Source organism: Clarias gariepinus, chromosome 24 (assembly GCF_024256425.1).
Source record: "Clarias gariepinus isolate MV-2021 ecotype Netherlands chromosome 24, CGAR_prim_01v2, whole genome shotgun sequence".
In the NCBI taxonomy this organism is placed as follows: domain Eukaryota; kingdom Metazoa; phylum Chordata; class Actinopteri; order Siluriformes; family Clariidae; genus Clarias; species Clarias gariepinus.
Genome location: NC_071123.1, coordinates 6,619,597 through 6,639,162, shown reverse-complemented (window position 1 = coordinate 6,639,162; position 19,566 = coordinate 6,619,597). Strand labels below are relative to the sequence as shown.

Here is a 19,566-nt window from a genome sequence, read left to right as displayed (position 1 = left end):
GTATTGCCGATGGGCCAGTTATATGTTAAAAGAGTTTGTTTTATGTAATGTCACAAAAACTTTTTGTACTCTGCTGTCTACATTTTAAATCCCTGCACTAAAAAGGGAAAATTGTGCAAAATTCACTTTTTAATCATTGTTAAATATTTAGATGGGTATCCAGTGTGCATACACAGGGAGTAGAGTAGCGGACTCAAGCACACAAGCCTGTGCGACACCAGTGAAAAACAGGACAAGGAATTAACTTTTACATTGACCTTTTAATCCTTCAACCGTTAAGAGCCCAAGCGCATTTCTCCTTTAAGAGACATTATGGAGGATATAACACAGACCACATGGAACACATTTTGAAAGCTCGAACATGTCAGTTTTCCTTACAATTTTTGGGTTAAAAGTCCTATGTATGTGACTTGTCACAGTAATATTTTCTTAATTAGTTTTAGATCCATTTGTTCAAAAAATTTAGTCAGAACAGGTTAAAAATAAAATGAGATGTTGTTAAATAATTAGCATTTGTTAAACAAGATAAAATATATTTTCACCAAAAAATAACAACAAACAAACAAGCATTTTAAAATTAGCTAGTTCTATCACATGTCCTGTCCAAGCACACCACCATATTTGAACATTTAAAAGGTTTATGACACTACTCAGGTGTCACTCTCTCAATCCATGCCTGCTTGATGGCTTCCTGAAGTTCATGTACAGAAACATGAACAGAAGTTTGCAGTTCACTTAAGAAAAAGTAAAAGTCCTGCAACATTTAATCCATCTATTAACCAAAAGTGCTGATTCTATATAGCAAAACTCTTCATCCAGATAGATGAGAACTAATTAATGACATCAACTGTTTTGTGCACTAGGAGATTTCTAATAAATGTCAGATGTGGTCTTTTTAAAGCTAATGGGAAATGATTTCATCTATGATCTCATTGTGGTAAGCACAAAGTTATGATGACTTTCATATGCCATGTTTCCTAAAGCAGTGTTTTTGGTATGAGTTTTTATATCACGTAAGTGAAGTTTCTAAATCAGACAAAAAACATACATTGTTTTAAAAACACATCAAGATATATTTTTCAGAACAATTATGACGCATCAGCATTTTAGTTTGTCATATCTTTTCCAGAACAAATACATTATGATCAAAAGCATTTCCAGTTACAGTTCTACGAGACCATTTAAATAAGATTCCATTTTGTTAAGTGCTGTCTATGTACATATCCTAAAACTAACTTATGCATATGTATTATAACACTATTATAGGATATATATATATATTATCTAGGACTTGGTCAAAGGTTGAGCGGCAGCCATTTATGCCCTTATTTTTATCTTTGAACAATGTAAGGAGCAACTCAACTGGATGCGCTTAAGATGGTGTGGCATGTATCAGAGTTTATTGAAGTGGACAAAGAAAAAACACTGAATGAAAGATGAAAGCAGCCAAAGACATCCACATGTCGGATTTATGCCCTATATTGAAGCGCAGACGAGACTTAACAGCGAGAGGTTTGCAGATTTTGCAGGTACCAAGACCAGACTCTATGGCATGGTGTAAACTGGTGCCAAACTTTTTAATTCCTTTAAACACTTGAGCAAAAACATAGTACTGAATACAGTACAAATACTTTCAAAGCTGATTCATGGATAAATATGAACATTCGGGACTGCTGAGATACACAAAGTGCCAATCAAGGATCAGAATTTACTTTTATAACCAAGTTAATCTCTTCATGCTTTATCGCTAAATGTTTAAGAAAGGACAGCGTTCCTGCTTATTTCTTTAAATAACTAAATATACTGCAAGTGAATTTGGAGTCAAACTGTTCTCCATTAGAAAAAGAACATGTGCCTTTTTAAAGTAAGGTTTAACCACATCCAACCAGATAACCATAGCAAGAAATAGAACAGATTTTACTATAACTTTAACTGAGCAGTCATTTGCTGGTAAGTATAAGGAGCTAATTATGGATTTACAAATATTGCAATTCACAAAACTGATTTGTTTATTATTATTTGTGTGCTGTTGTTATGGAACCGTTTTATACAGATACATGTTGTTTGTTTTTTTGTTTTTTACCCCCGCTACAATTTCCTTTTTAGAAATATTGGCAACTCTCAGCAACCAGATGATGTTCCAGAAAGTCAAAAATCACTTAAATTTAAATACTACAAGTTCCCGAACAAAAGATTATTAAACCATACTATAGCAATTGCAAGAAAGTCTTATTCTATGGGAAGATAATTTTAAACATGTACAATAGTGTGCCAAGTCTTGAGCAAACAATCATTTCACTTTAAATGAAATTAAAGAAACACGAAGAAATGTTTTACTGCAACAGGCTGCAAAGTGCCTTAAGATACAATTTAGAAAAAGATTTTTTTTTAAATGAAACAACCTTAGCAGCAACCTGAATTCCTTTTTTATCTGTTCTAACCACTGAGCACTACAAGTATACTAATCCCCGGCCTGACCACCTATCCTATTCTGACTAGTTAATGCCTCAAAAGTTAGATGATGTTCTATGCATGAATGACTTGTGTGTGGCTGTGGTGTGGCTCAACAAACTTAACACATTCTTCTGAAACTAGTCAGATACAGGGAATGGACTGGAAAACAAGAGCAAAACAAAACAAACAAACAAAAAGTCTGTCTCTTTGAAAGCAAAAAAAAAAAAAAAAAAGAGGGTTGCCTCAAGACTTTTGCGTAGTAATGTATTTCTAAGATGGAAAAGTATCTGCCAACAGAACAAGACTTTCATTTGGTCAAAAATGTCCAGAAACAGAATTAATAATATTGTATAATTTGGGTTCATGCAAGCTTCTTACAGGAAATACTACATACATTGGCCTACACCCTAGCTAATGCTAACTGCTGTCACGTTCCTGCGGGGGTCTGCATCTATAGGTATCAAAACATAACATTACGATGATATGAATCTCAGAATGGTTGCACCGTTTTATACTGAATCTATAAAGGTTATTAAAATATGCCATTCTGAGACAAATGAGACTTGGTGATTAAAAGCTATTGCAGGTATTGGAGTGCTAAGAAGCAAATGCAGCATAGCATGTTAGTTTTCCATTAAATGTAATGTAAAACATAAGGCATTACTCTTAAAAATGTTTGACAATGAGAGTGATTGTACAATTTGGTGAGCGCAAAAAAAAAATCCTTTCTTTCTTTTGGAATGGAGTCTTCTTTCCTCTGAGGTCTTGTGGTGGTGTTCATCTGGATGGTGGTAGTCCTGGTACTCCTTTGCTCTCAATAAAATCACCGGATGGCTATGAGTCCGACATCTATAAGTTTCTGAATCTTCTGAGCGATAACTGGGTTCTTCAGGTGGCTAAAGTAAAGGAGAGAAATGATTAAGGTTTGAAAAGTAAGGTTTGACTACTCAATGAAATAAAGAACCTACAGAGCTAGGATGCAAAATACAAGCCTAATATAGTACATAGGAAGTAGTTACACTAGACTAGGGTCTATGAAACTGATTGTGGAAGATTGTATTTGAGTTTTAATTCATTAAACTATTGAAATGAGTCTAACACACTGAATTTAAGAAGGAGTGATGTACTTTGTAGTCATATTCCATAAAAACCCACCACAAGACATTCTTTTTTTGTCGCAAATTTTTCTGTTGTTAATTCTAAAAATGTGTAATAAATAAATAAATAAAATAAACTCTGCTATGAAAGTGCACTACATAGACTTTAAGAAACATCTAAATATATATAAGTTTCATATATATCTGCTACGCATTATCACAATAATGGACTGATCCTACATAAATAGATGCTTAATACAATCAGGATGTTGTAGTAGTGCAAGTAGTGCATCTATTTATGCAGGATCAGCAAGTTTATATAATTTGATCATAAATCTATGTGAAACAGAAAACACACACACTCAGTTCTATATATGTGCATGTATCTTACTCGCTGAGAGCTTGTGGGTCTTTCTGCATTTGTTCCAGGATCATGCGCATGGCAGGGTCACTCATTATCTGCTGCACTTCTGGATCAGCCATGGCCCGCCTCTTCACATCCTCAGGGCTATCGTTCCTCATGGTCTGACTTACCATGCAGCGCTGAATCCCCTCAGTGGCTTCCTGCACACGCACAAACAAATCACCAATTAAAACACAGAACAGCAGCCTGTGCCAAATAAGCAGAGACGGAATGAAAATTTTCCAGAAAACAAGTTAAATAAAAAGTGAAATTCCAAACATAAATGGAGTCTCATTTAAGGAGAATTCAAGCAGCTCATAATTTAAATCTGCAGATGAACACAGAACAACAACCATCCAAGCAGAAAGCTAGACATTTAATTAGCAGCTCTTTCAACAATGATGGTCAGCTGTACGTTTGAGAGATGGTCACCCTTGTGTTTGCTGGTCCTGGATTACATATTGAAAGTGATCAAAGCAAAGAAGTCTGTTAGCAGCTAAAGAAGTTGAAGTTACTTACTCCCTTTTACATAAACAACTTTTTGATGTTCTACCTTAGAGTTGGCATCCAGCTCCAAAGCTTTCTGATAGGCATCCATGGCTTTGGAGAAGTCCTTCATTGCCTCCAGTGCTGCTGCTTTACGTGTGTATCCTTTAACTACACAAGAGCAGCAATTAACAATCAAAAAAATACATCCATCAACATCTGCAGTAAGTCTCCTACATATGACAATAGTTCAATTCTGACAGCTTGTTCGCAAGTCCAATTTGTTCAACAAACATTGTCTAGGAGACTTACACAATTGGCAATACACAGTATAAAACCAACATTCCATATTGTCCTTGTTCTTTAAAATCGTGCCAATGATTCATGTTAGAAGAACCAGCAATATCTGCCATCTTGCTTTATTCCCTTAATTATTTCCACTTTTGCCTCCACAATTATAGCTTAGAATCATCTTCATCGCTGCTGCTTTTATGCTTGCTTCCAGACATCCTGGGATGCACGCTGCACGCACTTGACAATGTACGTAGGACATGTGATCTAACGTCCGAGATTGAAAACACGTAAACGCATGTTTGTACATTTAAAAGTCTGTAACTCAAATGTTTGTATGTAGGGGACATACTGTACATTCAACATCGTAAAACAACTTCATTTCGCTCATCACTGTAAACACTAAAATGTGTGAGGCTGCAGACTTACTGAAGGTGGGCTCCAGTCTGATGCAGTCCTCACAATCCTGTAAAAGACAAACCAGAAATGTATGCCTTTACAGTTCCACATGTCAGTAATTAGTGAAAACTATCTGCAATAGGAATCTAGGGATGCACAGATTATAATATTTTGGACTGATAAACACTTATGTTTAAGATAATACATTTTGTCGATAACTGAGGTTTTTTTTGTTGCTATTTATTCCCATTTGGAAAACATTTTCACATGAGAGTTTTTCATGAAAACATTACTTCTTTAAAAGCCTTTTTAGCCTTCTATACAGATACCCACTTAAAATTAATTCACCAACTACACTGCACAATAAAAATCTTTTTGCAAGCCATAAATTAAATGCATTTACTGAAAATCAATTAGTACTTTTGGTACTTCCTCCTGAAACGTCATTGAAACACGTCTCACAAATTGCATATTGCTGGTCTTTTTCTGAGCCAGCAAAACACTCATTGTCTTTTACTTAAAATTAACGTAGAGGAGGTATTATAGCACCCCCTATTGGATCGTTCCTGATACTGTAGCTGGGTAGGGTACTGTGGTTTGAGTCAGGCAAAAAATAACCAGTAAGGCATTATACCAGTGACCTGCGACACAATAAATTGCCAAAACTGACCAATACTATCCGGTGCATCACTAGCCTGAGCGTTAGAGTATTATCCTGTAATGTACCTTTAAGGCCAGCTGAAACTCCAGTAATTTGGTGTAGCAGGCTGCCCTGTTGCTGAAGAGCTTGGCATCATTAGGGTTTCTTTTTATGGCCTCAGTGTAGTGCTTCATGGCAAGGGGGTAGTCACCTACACAACAGACACATATGAAAGATACAGACAGCAAAGGAATATTGATTGTAATAATCCCAAGTCCTAAAATATCAGAATGGTTTATAATATAATGAAGAATATAAATATCATATTATAATATATATAGTCACCTAAAGTCAGGTGGCCTCATCACTGGATTAAAATACAGAGACATTTAAATGACACCCCCCCATAATAATGTTATTATGCCACATGTTATTATGTGGGCATAATAACATCTTTTATGCCCACACCTTTTTGAAAAGCCTCATTTCCCTTGTTCTTCTCCTCCAGTGCCAGCTCCGGGTTGATGTATGCCAGTTTCTCCTGCTCCTTTACTATCTTTTCCGCCTGTTAAGGTAGGAGGCAAATCAATTTATTTAACTAATGACTCCGTTCATTGCTTTCTCAGATGGACCTAAAAAAAATCTCTCCATTAAAAGGTTCACATCTCTGGATGTGTATTCACAGTGCAAACCTACCTGCTGGCACTTCTTCAGCACCTCAGGGGTTCGATGCTCTGTCAGACTTTTGTTAAAAAACTGAATGGACTCCTTATACTGCTCTTGTTTGAAGTAAGAGTTCCCAATCCTGGCGTAGGCCCTGAGAGAGAGAGACGACAATAGTAGTGAATAGAAAACCATGCCACTGGTTAATCTATACAAAAAAAAAAACAAGTAGGCTATTGTTAATGAGGCATATTTGTGTGGGTAGAATGTGAACCTATTAAAAAAAAACAAAAAAAACAATGGCGTTATATAATTTAATTCAGCTTTGCAGCTTAAGACAAACATAAATGCATTTACTTGGCAATTTGCCTGTAGTCTTCACGATTTTCTCGTCCCACCTCAATGGCTTTCTCGCAGTACTCACGACACTTGTCAAACTCTCCCTTCTCGAAAAACACAGCTAATACACAAAAGAAGACAAACAGAATACAAGCTCTGGGTTAATGTTTGTAAGCACAAGAAAATGTGAAATTAAATCATCGTAACTGCTTAGAAAAAAAGGGGTATAGGCTTGTTATTAATAAGGTTAATACCAGAGTAGCAGATATTGAGAATAAAGCTTTAGAGTTTAAAAATGTCCATTTTAGTGTCTTTATTGATTTTATTTTAATACAGTGGAATCTTGGATTACAAGCACAAATCATTCCAGAAGCGGGCTGGTATTTCAAAACACTTGTAAATCAAAGCAAATTTTCCCATAAGAAATAATAGAAACCCAAATTATTTGTTCCACAGATCCTTTGGCTGCTGTGGGTTGGGACCTCCCATGGTTTAGATTTGTTTGTCCAGTGCATTCTATGGATGCTCAATTGGACTTAGATCTGAAGAGTGGCAGGCTGGATGAACCCTGAATACTTTGCCTGCTAAGCCTCATATACAGCCCCTAATGAGCCTTGTGTGGCCATGATCCTGTTACCAGTTTACTTGCATACAACTGGTGTACGTTTAATTCACCGGGCAGTGGCGTTAGTGCTGTGTCCGATCGTAGTGAATATATTCATTTTATTCTGTGCTTTTGCATGCATGTTAATGGAATCAAATATTTGGAGAAATTAGATGTATCTTCCAAGTCATTTGAATTTAATTATAATCATGATTAAGGCATTACTCAGTGGTGCCTTACAACCTCTTCCTCAATTCTGATTTGTGAGCAGTAATCCGTGCCATATAGTGTACGACCTCTTAATATAAAGACAGTTAAATAAGAGCCACGGTTGAACTGTTTAACCCATGTAATTTGCTAAACAACTCTGTCAGCACGCCCACATAATGATTTAATCAGGCATCTCCTGCTGTGTAGGAAAAATTAACAAATTAGTCGGACCATAGAATTTACATCCAGTCATTAAAAAAAAAAAAAAAAAAAAATCTGAATAGACTGACTTATGACTGAGTTATAATAATCCAATAATAGCACTAAACAATGAAAAATTAAAAAGCTTGCTTAAGGGTTTAAGCAAACTCCAGGACCTCAACTACTGGGTCATGACTGCCTACATGTATAAGATTCCATGAACTACTAAATCTAGAATTAGAGCAAAACCATAAATAACTAAATAAAAACAAGCAGAGGTCCGTTCTTCGTACGTCGCTTGACACATCCAAGATGAATTGACACATCTAAGATGAGATCATCGTGCTAATTACGATCCGGCTAAGTTGGTTCTTTGAGCACACCTGTGGTTGATGATTAGTATAGCTGGACTGAGTTGTCTAGGATTATTGCGCGCTCGTGCGTTGGTTTAAAAGGCGATATGCATCGACAGTAGAAACACTGATCACAAGCCCTCCGATTGGTTAACGAAATGGAAAAAGAGCAGCTCAACTTTTTTGTAACACGTGTTATGCGCTGAAATGCCCACCTGCCATGGATCCCCCCCCCCCCTACATAATCGCTATCAAATATTATATTAGAACATAAATTCATAGGTTAATGGTTTACAAATTACATGAGACAATAAAATAAAATAAGCAATATGAAAATAAATATGTTGTATATGAAAAAATAGAAATTATGTATACTTTTATATTGTTTATTTTATAATAAAATTAGTTTCGTCCAATTTATCATTATAAAATATTAATTTTTAATATATATAAATATTTATTAGCATATTTTTATGACAAACCCCTGAAAAATAAATGTTACAAAATAAACATTATACAAGAGTTTGTAATAATGGTCTCGACGGCTGTCTCAATCCTAGGGTTTATTATAAAAGTAATATCATATTTGATAATACTAAACCTATGAATTTATGTTCATATATAATATTTGATAGCGATTATGTGTGTGTGTGTGTGAGTGGGGGGAGTCCATGGCAGGGGGCATATACTTTTCTTTTTCCACGCGAGTCAGTCATGCTCTTTAACCAATCAGATGTGACCTCGCCATTTCAACCAATCATGACCTGGCAGGAGCGCAGGCTTAATCCTGTTTACATGAAATAAACCTGCTCCCGAGCAGGTTCAAGCTTACGGATATGTTGCTATGACAACAAATGCTAGAAGCGCATCGAAGAACGAAATAATCCAAGATCAGGACAAATCCACAACAATCAAATCCAGCTAACTGAGTTAGCGACGTACGAAGAACGGACCCCAGCTTGACTGGACCAGGTAAATAATAGACAGGCTGTAGCATGCAACATATCAAGACTGTAAGCTTCTGTTGTAAGACGATAATTCGTAACGCATAACTTTAACGACAAAATAATAAAAAAAATAAATTGTGCGCAAATTTTTCATACCAGCCTGATTGGATAGATAAGACATATTGGTGGGGTCGTGTTTGCACGCCTCCTCATAATGCTTGAGTGCAGTCTCGAAGTCCTTCTTTTTGTATGCTGCATTGCCGAGTTCCTTCTCCTTCAATGCCTGTAAGAGAGATCAAGGCTCAGTCATATACTCCCTTTATCAAAGCTACACCCAAAGGGAAGTTCCAGATAAACGATGCACGTTTTTGCCTGACCACAGTCTGACAATCAAACAGTTAGGAAACGTCTCCATAGCAACCAAAAAGCTGTCAAACTTGAAAAGCACTGTACCTGTTTGCCTGCAGTAGTCAAACAATTTTTTATTCTGAACATTTATCTCTAATTTTAATTTGGATCATCAGATGTGCATCAAGGAACAATAAGAAATGAGGTCAATATTTGCCAGATCCTTCATTTTCCATCAAAATAGTCCAATCTGTTCAGTTTCTACAGGCTATTCAGACCAGGTCTTGCTTTAACAGTTGAAATATCACATAGATAATGGTCACAAAGCAGAAGCAACTGCTACATAAAAAAAATATATATATATATAATAAATAATAATAATAATAAATTAAAACAAAAATTAATGTCTGTTTATTAGGGGTAGCACTGGGTCGAATTTATTAGCATTTTTAAAATGCTATAGCTGCCTCAGAGCGGCGCAGAGGTAAAGCGCTCGCCCTATCATCCGGTGATCGCTGGTTCGAACCCCGGGTGATGCTGTTGCCTCTCACAGCCGGAGGCATAGAGAGAGCTAATTGGCCGAGCTCTCTCAGGGGGGAGGGATGAGAGGTACTTTGCGCTCCCACATTAAAGACAGCTCTTCAAGCCAATCAAGGGCGTCTGTGAGCTCGCGTAAGCGGAAGGGAGCGGATAGCGCTGTTTCTCCGAGTGTGTTACGCCGCCCCCGACGGCAGGCAGTTCGGAAAAAATGGTCTAAGACGCCACGTGGGTCGGAGGAAACACTGGAAGTGACTGGAAGGAATTGAACACGACAAAATTAGGGGAGAAAATCGGGCAAAAATTGGGGGAGAAAAAAAAAAAATATATGCTATAGCTAAACCTTAGATGTTGTCACCTGTGTGTTTAATAGAAAGAAATAAGTGAGTAAAAACTCCTATCCATGTCAATTGATGTAAACTGGGACAAAACTGCATGCACAAACTCTTAAGTTATACTGTAAATAAATATTCTTATTTTTTTTTTTTACCAATTTCTTATTCTCTGGTAGATCTTCTTCTTTGGGAGGGGGTGGAGCTGTCTCTTTTGGCTTAGGTGGAGGGGGTGGAGCAGGCTCCTCATCTTCATCCATGCCAGCCAGGTCAAAGCCAAGGAGCACTGAAAGAGTGGTCATCACCCGAGGGTCCTGCAACTTTCTACAGAAAAAAATACAGATAAAGTGAGGACACAAAATATGATCCTGACACAGAGAAAAAAGTAAAAAAAAAAAAAAAAGGGAGAAAATTACGGAGGGAAACTGGAAAAGACAGCATTCAGAGAACAAGCAGACAAGCAATGAGAACTGAACATGGAGCAACATAGGAAAGAGAAATTAAGGACAGCATCTGATGGCCCTTAAGGGTAGATTTATAAAATCAACAGCTAGACAGATCATATAGTCATGAAAATATAGTCATTAGGGCTGCAACAACTAATCGATAAAATCGATAATTATCGATAATGAAATTCGTTGTCAACGAATGCCGTTATCGATTAGTTGGGCTGCTCACGTCACTGAGGCGCGCGACCACAAGATGCACAAATACACACAGATACACAGCCGCTCGCGCAATGGAGGTTACAGGAGCGTCTGCAGGATAAAGCGCGCGCCCCGAGTCCTTCAAGGTTTGATAGCAATTTACATTAAACGCCTCTAAAAAGACGGTAACCTGCACGCTATGCAAGACCGAGCTTTCACCGCATGTCATGCACGAACACTTAAAGAGATAACATGTTGGTGTTACGGATGGCGAAACGTCAGCAGGGTCGGTAAAAACTGTATCTCTTATCGTGTAAAAGTTGTAAAGTTTAAGTGCTTTTGTTTAAACTGTTTGCTAACTTCGGGACAGTCGCGCTAGATCTGTTCACGTGCTACTCGCTAGCATCACATTGCGCAATCACCTCATGAGCAATAGTGATTAGTTAAATGGCGCTATTTTAGATTAGCTTAAATTACACGGTGCGAATAACAGTAGAATATTACATTTAGTGATTGTTGTGGTTTTCAGCGAATGCAAATAATTAATTTGTGACTATTAGCTTTTTGCATTTCTACAGTTTTTTTTATAGTCCTATTAAGTCCTATCCTACAAAGTTAACTTGTAATTTACTGTGGTTTTACTTATGCATACATAGTTTTATTATACAAAATTACATTATTTTAGCTGTTTATATCTTATCAACTGAATATATCAGTGTATTTTTTAAACTATATATATATATATATATATATATACACACACACACACACACTGTATAAACTGTATATATTATATACTACATTTCATTTAAGGTTTAAAATGTCAAAATTAAAGATTATTAAACTCTATGTGGCTTTTGGATTTTTAAAAGTTTATTTTTATACATAAATAATACCCTGATTTATGTTTTTTTTTTAAAATAGTTATAAGCAAAATATCAAATTTAAGAAGCGGTTAGGTTTTATCCGATTAATCGAAAACATAATCGCCCAACTAATCGATTATCAAAATAATCGTTAGTTGCAGCCCTAATAGTCATTATGAGCAACCTTGTACATATTGTAAATTCTTCATATTAAATTTTTCTATATTAGTATTTTCTCTTATTTCATATTTAATTTCTCCCTTTGAACACTTTTTTGAACACTTACGTGCCGAGTTCAGACGGTTTCTGGCGGAGCTGTTCGAGCAGCTCTCTGTAGCTGGGGTCAGACAGAAGGGCTCGGGTTCGGGAGTCCGCTTCTAACTTTTCATACAAGTTAGGGATGGCAAAGGGGTTCATCATCTTTTTCTCTGTAACGCAGAGACAAACCAAAAACAAATGTACAATAGCTTTCTTTAATTAATCAGACGTCAATACATACACATGATCTCATTTCTGAATGACAGTTATTCACTTGAATCCATCTTCCTGCTTTCAGATCATGCTACAGTCATATTTACTCATTTACTTGACAACAATCCCATCTACATCATCAATCCCATGCTACATCAACCACTCACAGAGGGTAACAAAAAACTTCATTAATTAATCAAATTAGTCAGACAACTCATCTCTCTTCTTCATTTACAGCACTGCACCATCACTCATGTGACGTATAACAAGGATGCAAACCTAAACAAACTAGTCAGTTTACTTGGTGGAGTTGAAGCAGCGTAACATTTTTGTGACACAAACCCCAACTCCCTCACTTGCACCGTCAAACTCCCTCAACTCGTGCTCAAACTTTCCTACTTTCCTTCCTGGGCTCGTTTAATTTCAACCAAGCAGCGGCTAGAGGAGGGACAATACCAGCCAATTAGGGGCTGGGGTATGAGCATTTATATTCTGAAAACCTATTTCTACGTACTGTGTCCCTTTAATGTATATGTGTCAAACCATTAAATTTTCTTCTGTTTTTAAAGTTTATCATCGCATGTATCAATGTATATAGTTATCATTTTTATCAGTATAAAGTAAATGTCTCACACTAAAAACTGAAATTAACTACTGTCTGATGAGTAGTTGATTCTGTTACACTAAGACTGTTACACTGAATAATTTCTACTGTAAATTACATATTTAACTAGTATAACTTACATAATTAAATACTGTTGGTTGAGTAAAGTGGAGCTAGTCAATGCACAGGAATTCATTCTTCTTAATACTTTAACTTAACTAGGGGAAATGACATTCTTCACAGTTTTGTCTCATTCCCAACATGGCTGTGCCTTGACATTGTCCATTTAAAAAAAATTAATTAATTAACAGCTGTCAGCAAATCGATTAGCCTTATTGCGCATTCATACCTCCCAGTTGCCTAGCAACAATATTCTTCTGACCTTCTTCATTTAAACCATGACAGCGCTATGCTAACCTTTGTGTCAAAATCACAACTTTGAACACACCATAAAACTTACTGGATTTTAAATCTGCCATTCACTGTAAAGTGGGCTGTAATTAAAGCACTCTTTCTACAATCCTGTTAGCATACAGACCTGCTAGTCGTGCCTCAATGTTCTGAAGGCCGTCTTTGAGCTGCTGGTTGGACGGCTCTTGCCGGAGACCCTCCTGATAGGTTAATTTGGCATCCTCAAACTTTTCCAGGAACTCCAAGGCTGCAGCTTTTCTCGAGTAACCCTGAAATAAACACAGACAAATCAAACATGATAACGGGTTCTCTGTCTGAGTAAAAGGGCAATTGATGTCAAGTTAATATTTTATCATTATAAGCACAAGGTTTTTTGTGTTCTGTCAAGACAAGTTTGAGATTTAGGAAATCAATTTCAGACAGCGAATTAAAAAACAAAAACACTACACTTTAAACACAAAAGGACTATCAATATCCTTGCTGCATTCCTTGACCAAGTGGCAAAGACTTTTAAATGTATGAAAAAATTTAATTACACTTTCTTCTCTACCAGCAAATCAATAAAGGAAGATTGATTTAGAAAAATATTTTTTAAATAAAAATCACATGGTTAAAATTTTTTTTTTATTTTTAATACCATGCCAGCTTCTATGACTATATTTATGAAGAGAGTCAGTTTTATTATTCAATATTAAAACCAGATACAATGTTTAAACTTATTTTTTTCTAAGAACTTTAAACTACATTTGGATTAAGTTGTGTAAAAAAAAAAAAAGAAGTTTAACATAATAAAACAAATTCCTCAAATGAGTAAAAAAAAGTTTGTCAAATAGAAATATGTTTAATGGACAAAAGACTTCTGCATGATGAACATTGTGGTGGATTTTCTTTAGACAGTAAAAATGTGTGTGTAGCTTTTGAGTTCCTGTTCTGCATCTTGTATAAGTAACTTGATCCCAACAATTATTAAAAGAAAATGTATGTCTTCATCAAACATTGAGATTTAATTTATACAGTTGATTATTTAAGCATTGGTCCCATTCTGATTGATATTTATTTTTGATTTACAGTATGCATTAAAAATTTGTTTTACATCTGTGAAGGGCAGAGCATTTGATTAAAGCAGCTTCTCTTTGGCAGTTTTATTTGCCTTCTCATTACAAGGGATTTCTGAGTGCCCAGGTATTCAATAGAAAATTGTTATAACTATTGGCTTTTAAAAATGATAACTTGGTTAGGATTTCCATTATTGTTGTATGATCTATTTTTTATGTTCTACCCGGAGACATGATTGAGTCCATTATAAGGTAATCCTTTCGTAATGTGTGTTTCAATGAATTTCAAAGTCATAAGCAGAGCACTTGCTTCTGCCGTAAAAATTTAACTTTGGTCTAGGATGCGTAAACCCTGCTGCAGTACACATGCCTAAACCTTTACTTTAAATTACTGCTCAATCTCAGACTTTAATGGGACGCTTAATTAGTTCCTCGTTAATGGTGTACATGCTGTGTCTAATTATAAAGTTATCCAGACCAGATTTTTCTAGATGCATTACCAAAGGCAATTTGTTCTTATAAAAATTTTAACCAATTAATGAAGTCTAACCAAATATGGTAATACAGAGAGATCCAAAACTTTTGACTGTTTTTTTTTTACAAAACAGAAACAAGTGAAACTAATGATTTAATGACTGGGGGAATTATTTTTTTTTATTATCCCATGCATTCATCTTTTACTGGGTTGCGATGGGCCTGGCATGGTACACCAAAGACAGTGGTGCCAATCTATTACAGGGTGGCTAAAGGCACATGCACACTACAAGCAATTTGGAAATGGCAATTAGCCTAATGTACATGTCCATGGACTGTGGAAGGAAACTGGAGTACTCCAAGGAAACCAACCAAGCATGTAAACTCCACACACCCAATTGAACCCTGGAGGTGGGAGGCCACAATGCTAACCCCTCTACACCACCATGCTGCTCATTGTCTTTTTTTTTTTGTCACTACTTTGTTTTTTGGTGTTGCACATTGTTAAAATGTACTGCAATGTACTGAAGTGGCAACCAATTTCAAAGATCAAATTGCTTGTACCAAAAGTTCTACTCCCATGGAAAAACTCTAAACCCCATGGCAGGCATCCAAATTTTTTTAAACACCATTTCGTTTAAGAGACTAAGACATAAACCATTAGGGCGCATGGGCTTCCTTGCTAATGGACCACTGGAGGTCAGCCATTTTAGAAAACAAGTGTTAGAAGACAACACTCAAGGAAAAACAAAACAAAAACAATGATAAAGCCACTGTGCTTTTCCAATCGCTAGGGTCTAAGAGCTGTTAAACAGTATCACAAGCATTAATGACATCATTTACCTTGCCCCAGTCTGGCTTAATTTTAATGGTCTGGCACGCGTCCTGCAGGGCGTTCTCATAGTCGCCCTTCTTGGCGTATGCAGCAGATCGGTTGCTGAAGAGGACATGGTTGTTTGGGTCCAACGCCACAGCCTCGGTGTAGCATCGCACTGCTTCATCGATCTTCCCTGCGCTCAGCGCCTTATTACCCTGGTCTTTCAGCTGAGATACCTGGGGAAAAGAAAAAGCACAAATATGGTATCACATTTCTAAAACAAGTGAAGATTAACTATAAGCATACTGCACTCTGTGGGTGATTTATAAATATGCCTTCTGTGGGGGCAATATTGGACTGCGCTGAAATAAAAGTTGGAAAATGGTCGTCATAGCCTGGAAATAAATCTGTACATAAAACTAATATTAAGTACTAAATGAAACACGTGAAGATGTGCTGTTATAGGAAGGTAATCAGTTGTGAGGTGGAATAATGCAGCCCAGCATGAAGCAGAGTTACTGCTACCACCATAGAGATAAGTTTCTCTAGGACAGCGTCCCCTTTAGTGTTATTAATTCTCTTTCACCACTTTTAATCAATCTTTTGTTAATTAACTGAATCAATGGATCATTTTTCAAATCAAAATCGAAACACTTAAATAATTTCGGGTTAATAAACAATGTTAATTTCTTTGAAAAATACATTACAGCTTTATTAGAAAACTTTCCACAAACACTCCTAGTTTGTAAAAGCATAAAGCCTTCTTCTGGAGTGGAGTAGTCAATGATTAGGTTTTGTTTTTAAACATGAAACTTGACAGTTTAACAAATCAGCATGCACAGTGTTGCATCTTTTAGTAGTTTTTATATTTCAAAAACGAGTAAGTATATACATTTTAGTGCCAAATATTATGTGTATTATGTACAAAAATCTAATCTAAAAATGTGATTTCCAAGTTGTTGTTTTTTTTTAGCGCAATAAAAAGGGGGGTGGGGGGGGGGATGAATTGTGTGACCTCAAGTCCCATACAGAAAATATGGGAGCTAGATTTGTTTAAATGTTAATAAGGAAAATGTTTAAGAGAAGGGATTTTAAACAGGGGAATTCATAGCAGTGTTAAAGCGTGATAAATGAAAATCGATCACCTTTTATAGGATCAATGACCAAAAATCGCAGAGACTTGCGCTGTACACAGATTAAAAGAAATTGTACCTGTACATGTCACAGAGTCAAGAAACCGGGACAATTCTTTTTTACAAATTTAATTTAGGTCAATTCTTTACAACCTGTCAAGTCAGGAGTATGCGAAAGAGATGTTTTTGCAGGAAAAAGATGATTAATATATTATTCCATAGCATTTGATAATGTGTATACTAAAACAAAACATAGCTACAATAAGTGCTCTCTCTATACTGTGCGTTAGATGCGGGACTACACCTGTTCTTCCATGTTTGTCTTCAAAAATGCCATGGACAGCTGATCACTAAAAGCAAGCATACACATTCTAGCAAAGCAAGCTAGATCTAATACAAGCACTGTGCTGGAAGTAGTGCAAAAATTTCAATCAAAAATTATCTGCACTCTGGCTGTAGAAAATCTTTTAATTATTGCTACATCCTCATTGCTTCAATCCACCTTGTCAACAAGCTTTTATGTTCCCTCTTTAAAAAGGTTTTCAACTGAGCTCCAAGCCATGAATGCACCATTGTCTTCACTTCATTAGAAGTCAATCTTCATCATCGGTGGACTGCTGCTAATGGTTGACTTTTGACCTTTTTCCTTGTTTGGTGATTGAGTTCCACACTCAGGCTTGTAGTGATGAATCTATGTTTCATCACCAGTAATAATTCTAATAATACTTTCAGGTTTGTTTTCAGATACTCAAATGCTTCCGTTTATGATGTCCCACAAGTTGTTTCGGCACACTCTCACAACACAATAAAAAAACACTAATCAATGCCTCTGCTCTCTTTCATGCAAAACCACATGTGGAGCATCCATTTTTGGTCGCACCGCAGTTATAAATGAATTGATGTCTCCATGGGAGAAGGTAGCCTTGGATGGAAAGCTCTGAGAAGTTTGATTGTTTGTATTAGGATTTGTTGCCATATCAGCTTCGCAGGCTATTTCATGGCAGATCAGGTTTTTTACATTTTGTTCAGGTAGAAATTGTTTTCTTATGGTATTAAAACTTCAGGCCAAAGGTATATGCTTTAAGTTGGAGTAGTGCTACAGTGCTGACATTTAGGAGCTTCTTGACCCTTTAATATATACGCACGACTTTGTCGCGTTTGGATTCAAAGGGGTGAAAGCATCTTTTTCCCACCACTGGGTTTATTTCAAATTATTTGTTGTTTTCGCACTGTTCTGAAAAGTTTAAATATAACTGGAGAGCAGTTTTTTTTTTTCCACACCCTTGTATATATATTTAAGGCCATTGGTGGCTCAGTGGTACAGTAGGTTTCTCGCCTGCCGTGTGGTTTAATTCTCAGCCAGTGAGGGTTGCATCAGGAATGGCAGCCGGTGCAAAACCGGTGTCAAGTTCTGTTGTTTGCCATAACATTATGACCCCCCTGCCAGAACACACAGGTCATTACAGTTTTGAAGGCAAATGGGAAGTTGGGGTACTCAATATCAGGTGGTAGTCATAATGTTATAGCGGATTAGTGTATTTATACACATAGTAATACAAAAAAAATTGGCTAAAATGCTGTTTATTTGGGGTTACATGATCGGATAAAACAGTGCTACCAAAAGAATGTTTAATGTTTAAATTAATCCCACTTTAACCCTGATATAATCATAGATTTTTCTTCCCTTAAAACGGCAATGTTCAGATTTAAATGATGATCATTAATTCATTTATAAACTACCACATATTTTTTTACTTTGGCAAAATATCTAACTAATTAACAAAAGTTCCACAAACACCTATTTAAATATTACGAAAATATGACCGAACATGACGTTGAAGCTCGAGACCAAGTTCAGAACCTGCTTGTGTTAACGGAACCTTCTAGAAAGTTCCAGGTGACTCGAGGAGCTATTAGCTAGCCTGTCATGTCAGTGAATGCTTGCGTTGATTTATACGCTCGTCTTTATGCTGTAGAAATATACAAACTGTCACAGCTAAGCATGCAGTGACACTGAGTGGTCTCACTAGCTCGCTAGCTTGTTAGCTAACCAAGACCTTTAACGTGTTTAACTGTAGTAAGTAAGTGATACCAAGTAATGTTGCACACCAGGTCAGTTACGCATTATAATTTACGGTGACTATGCAAAATTACAAAAACTAGTAAGCAAATTAAACCATTTTTCTTTCTGTTTTAAGCTTGACTTTTAGCTAACTGGCAACCTAGCTTCGTTGCTAACAATAAGCATTACTGCAGTACCCGGTGTTATTACGAGCTAATGGGTTAACACAATGCGCAAATATGAAAGAAAGTATGGAAAAAATTAAGCATATGGATATAAGCTGTGCAGCTGGATATTAATAATGCGTGTTTTATTTAAGGAAAAAAAAAATCCAAGGCTAATTCCGGATACTTACTTTCTCCATACTGCAACCATGAGGTTCCAGAAACTACTGTGAGACGACAGTGCTGAAGTCCCGCCCTCTTATAATATTCAGCCTGGCTGAAAATTCGGGTTGCCACGTCATCTCAAAACCCTCCTCTTCATCTTGACATCTGTCACTCAATGTCCGTCAACTTATTTAAAGAAAAAAACATATAGTCCATTGTTTAAATGTTTTTAGAGAAATAATACGTACTGCAGGTATAATATAGTAATACCGCAGTCTAAAATCGGGGTTATCAACGTAAAATCAATGTTCTGATTTTATTCTGCAACATCACGGCAACCCACTCACCTTATACAGGAAACGTCAACTGCCTCGCCGGAGCGTGGTCACATTT

General features: G+C 36.4%; 1 protein-coding gene across 1 annotated transcript; it reads right to left on the bottom strand.

The window, feature by feature from the left end:
• Nucleotides 1-2,938: 2,938 nt before the first annotated feature.
• stip1 (stress-induced phosphoprotein 1) lies at nt 2,939-19,281 on the bottom strand. The gene is made up of 14 exons (XM_053485663.1): nt 19,200-19,281; nt 15,676-15,885; nt 13,431-13,572; nt 12,104-12,245; nt 10,463-10,628; nt 9,244-9,370; nt 6,791-6,893; nt 6,467-6,587; nt 6,239-6,335; nt 5,857-5,981; nt 5,161-5,197; nt 4,508-4,611; nt 3,943-4,115; nt 2,939-3,350 (listed from the first exon to the last, which is right to left on the bottom strand). The coding sequence occupies exons 1-14, from the start codon at nt 19,206-19,208 to the stop codon at nt 3,278-3,280; spliced, it is 1,629 nt and encodes a 542-aa protein (XP_053341638.1). The 5' UTR covers nt 19,209-19,281; the 3' UTR covers nt 2,939-3,277.
• Nucleotides 19,282-19,566: the final 285 nt, after the last annotated feature.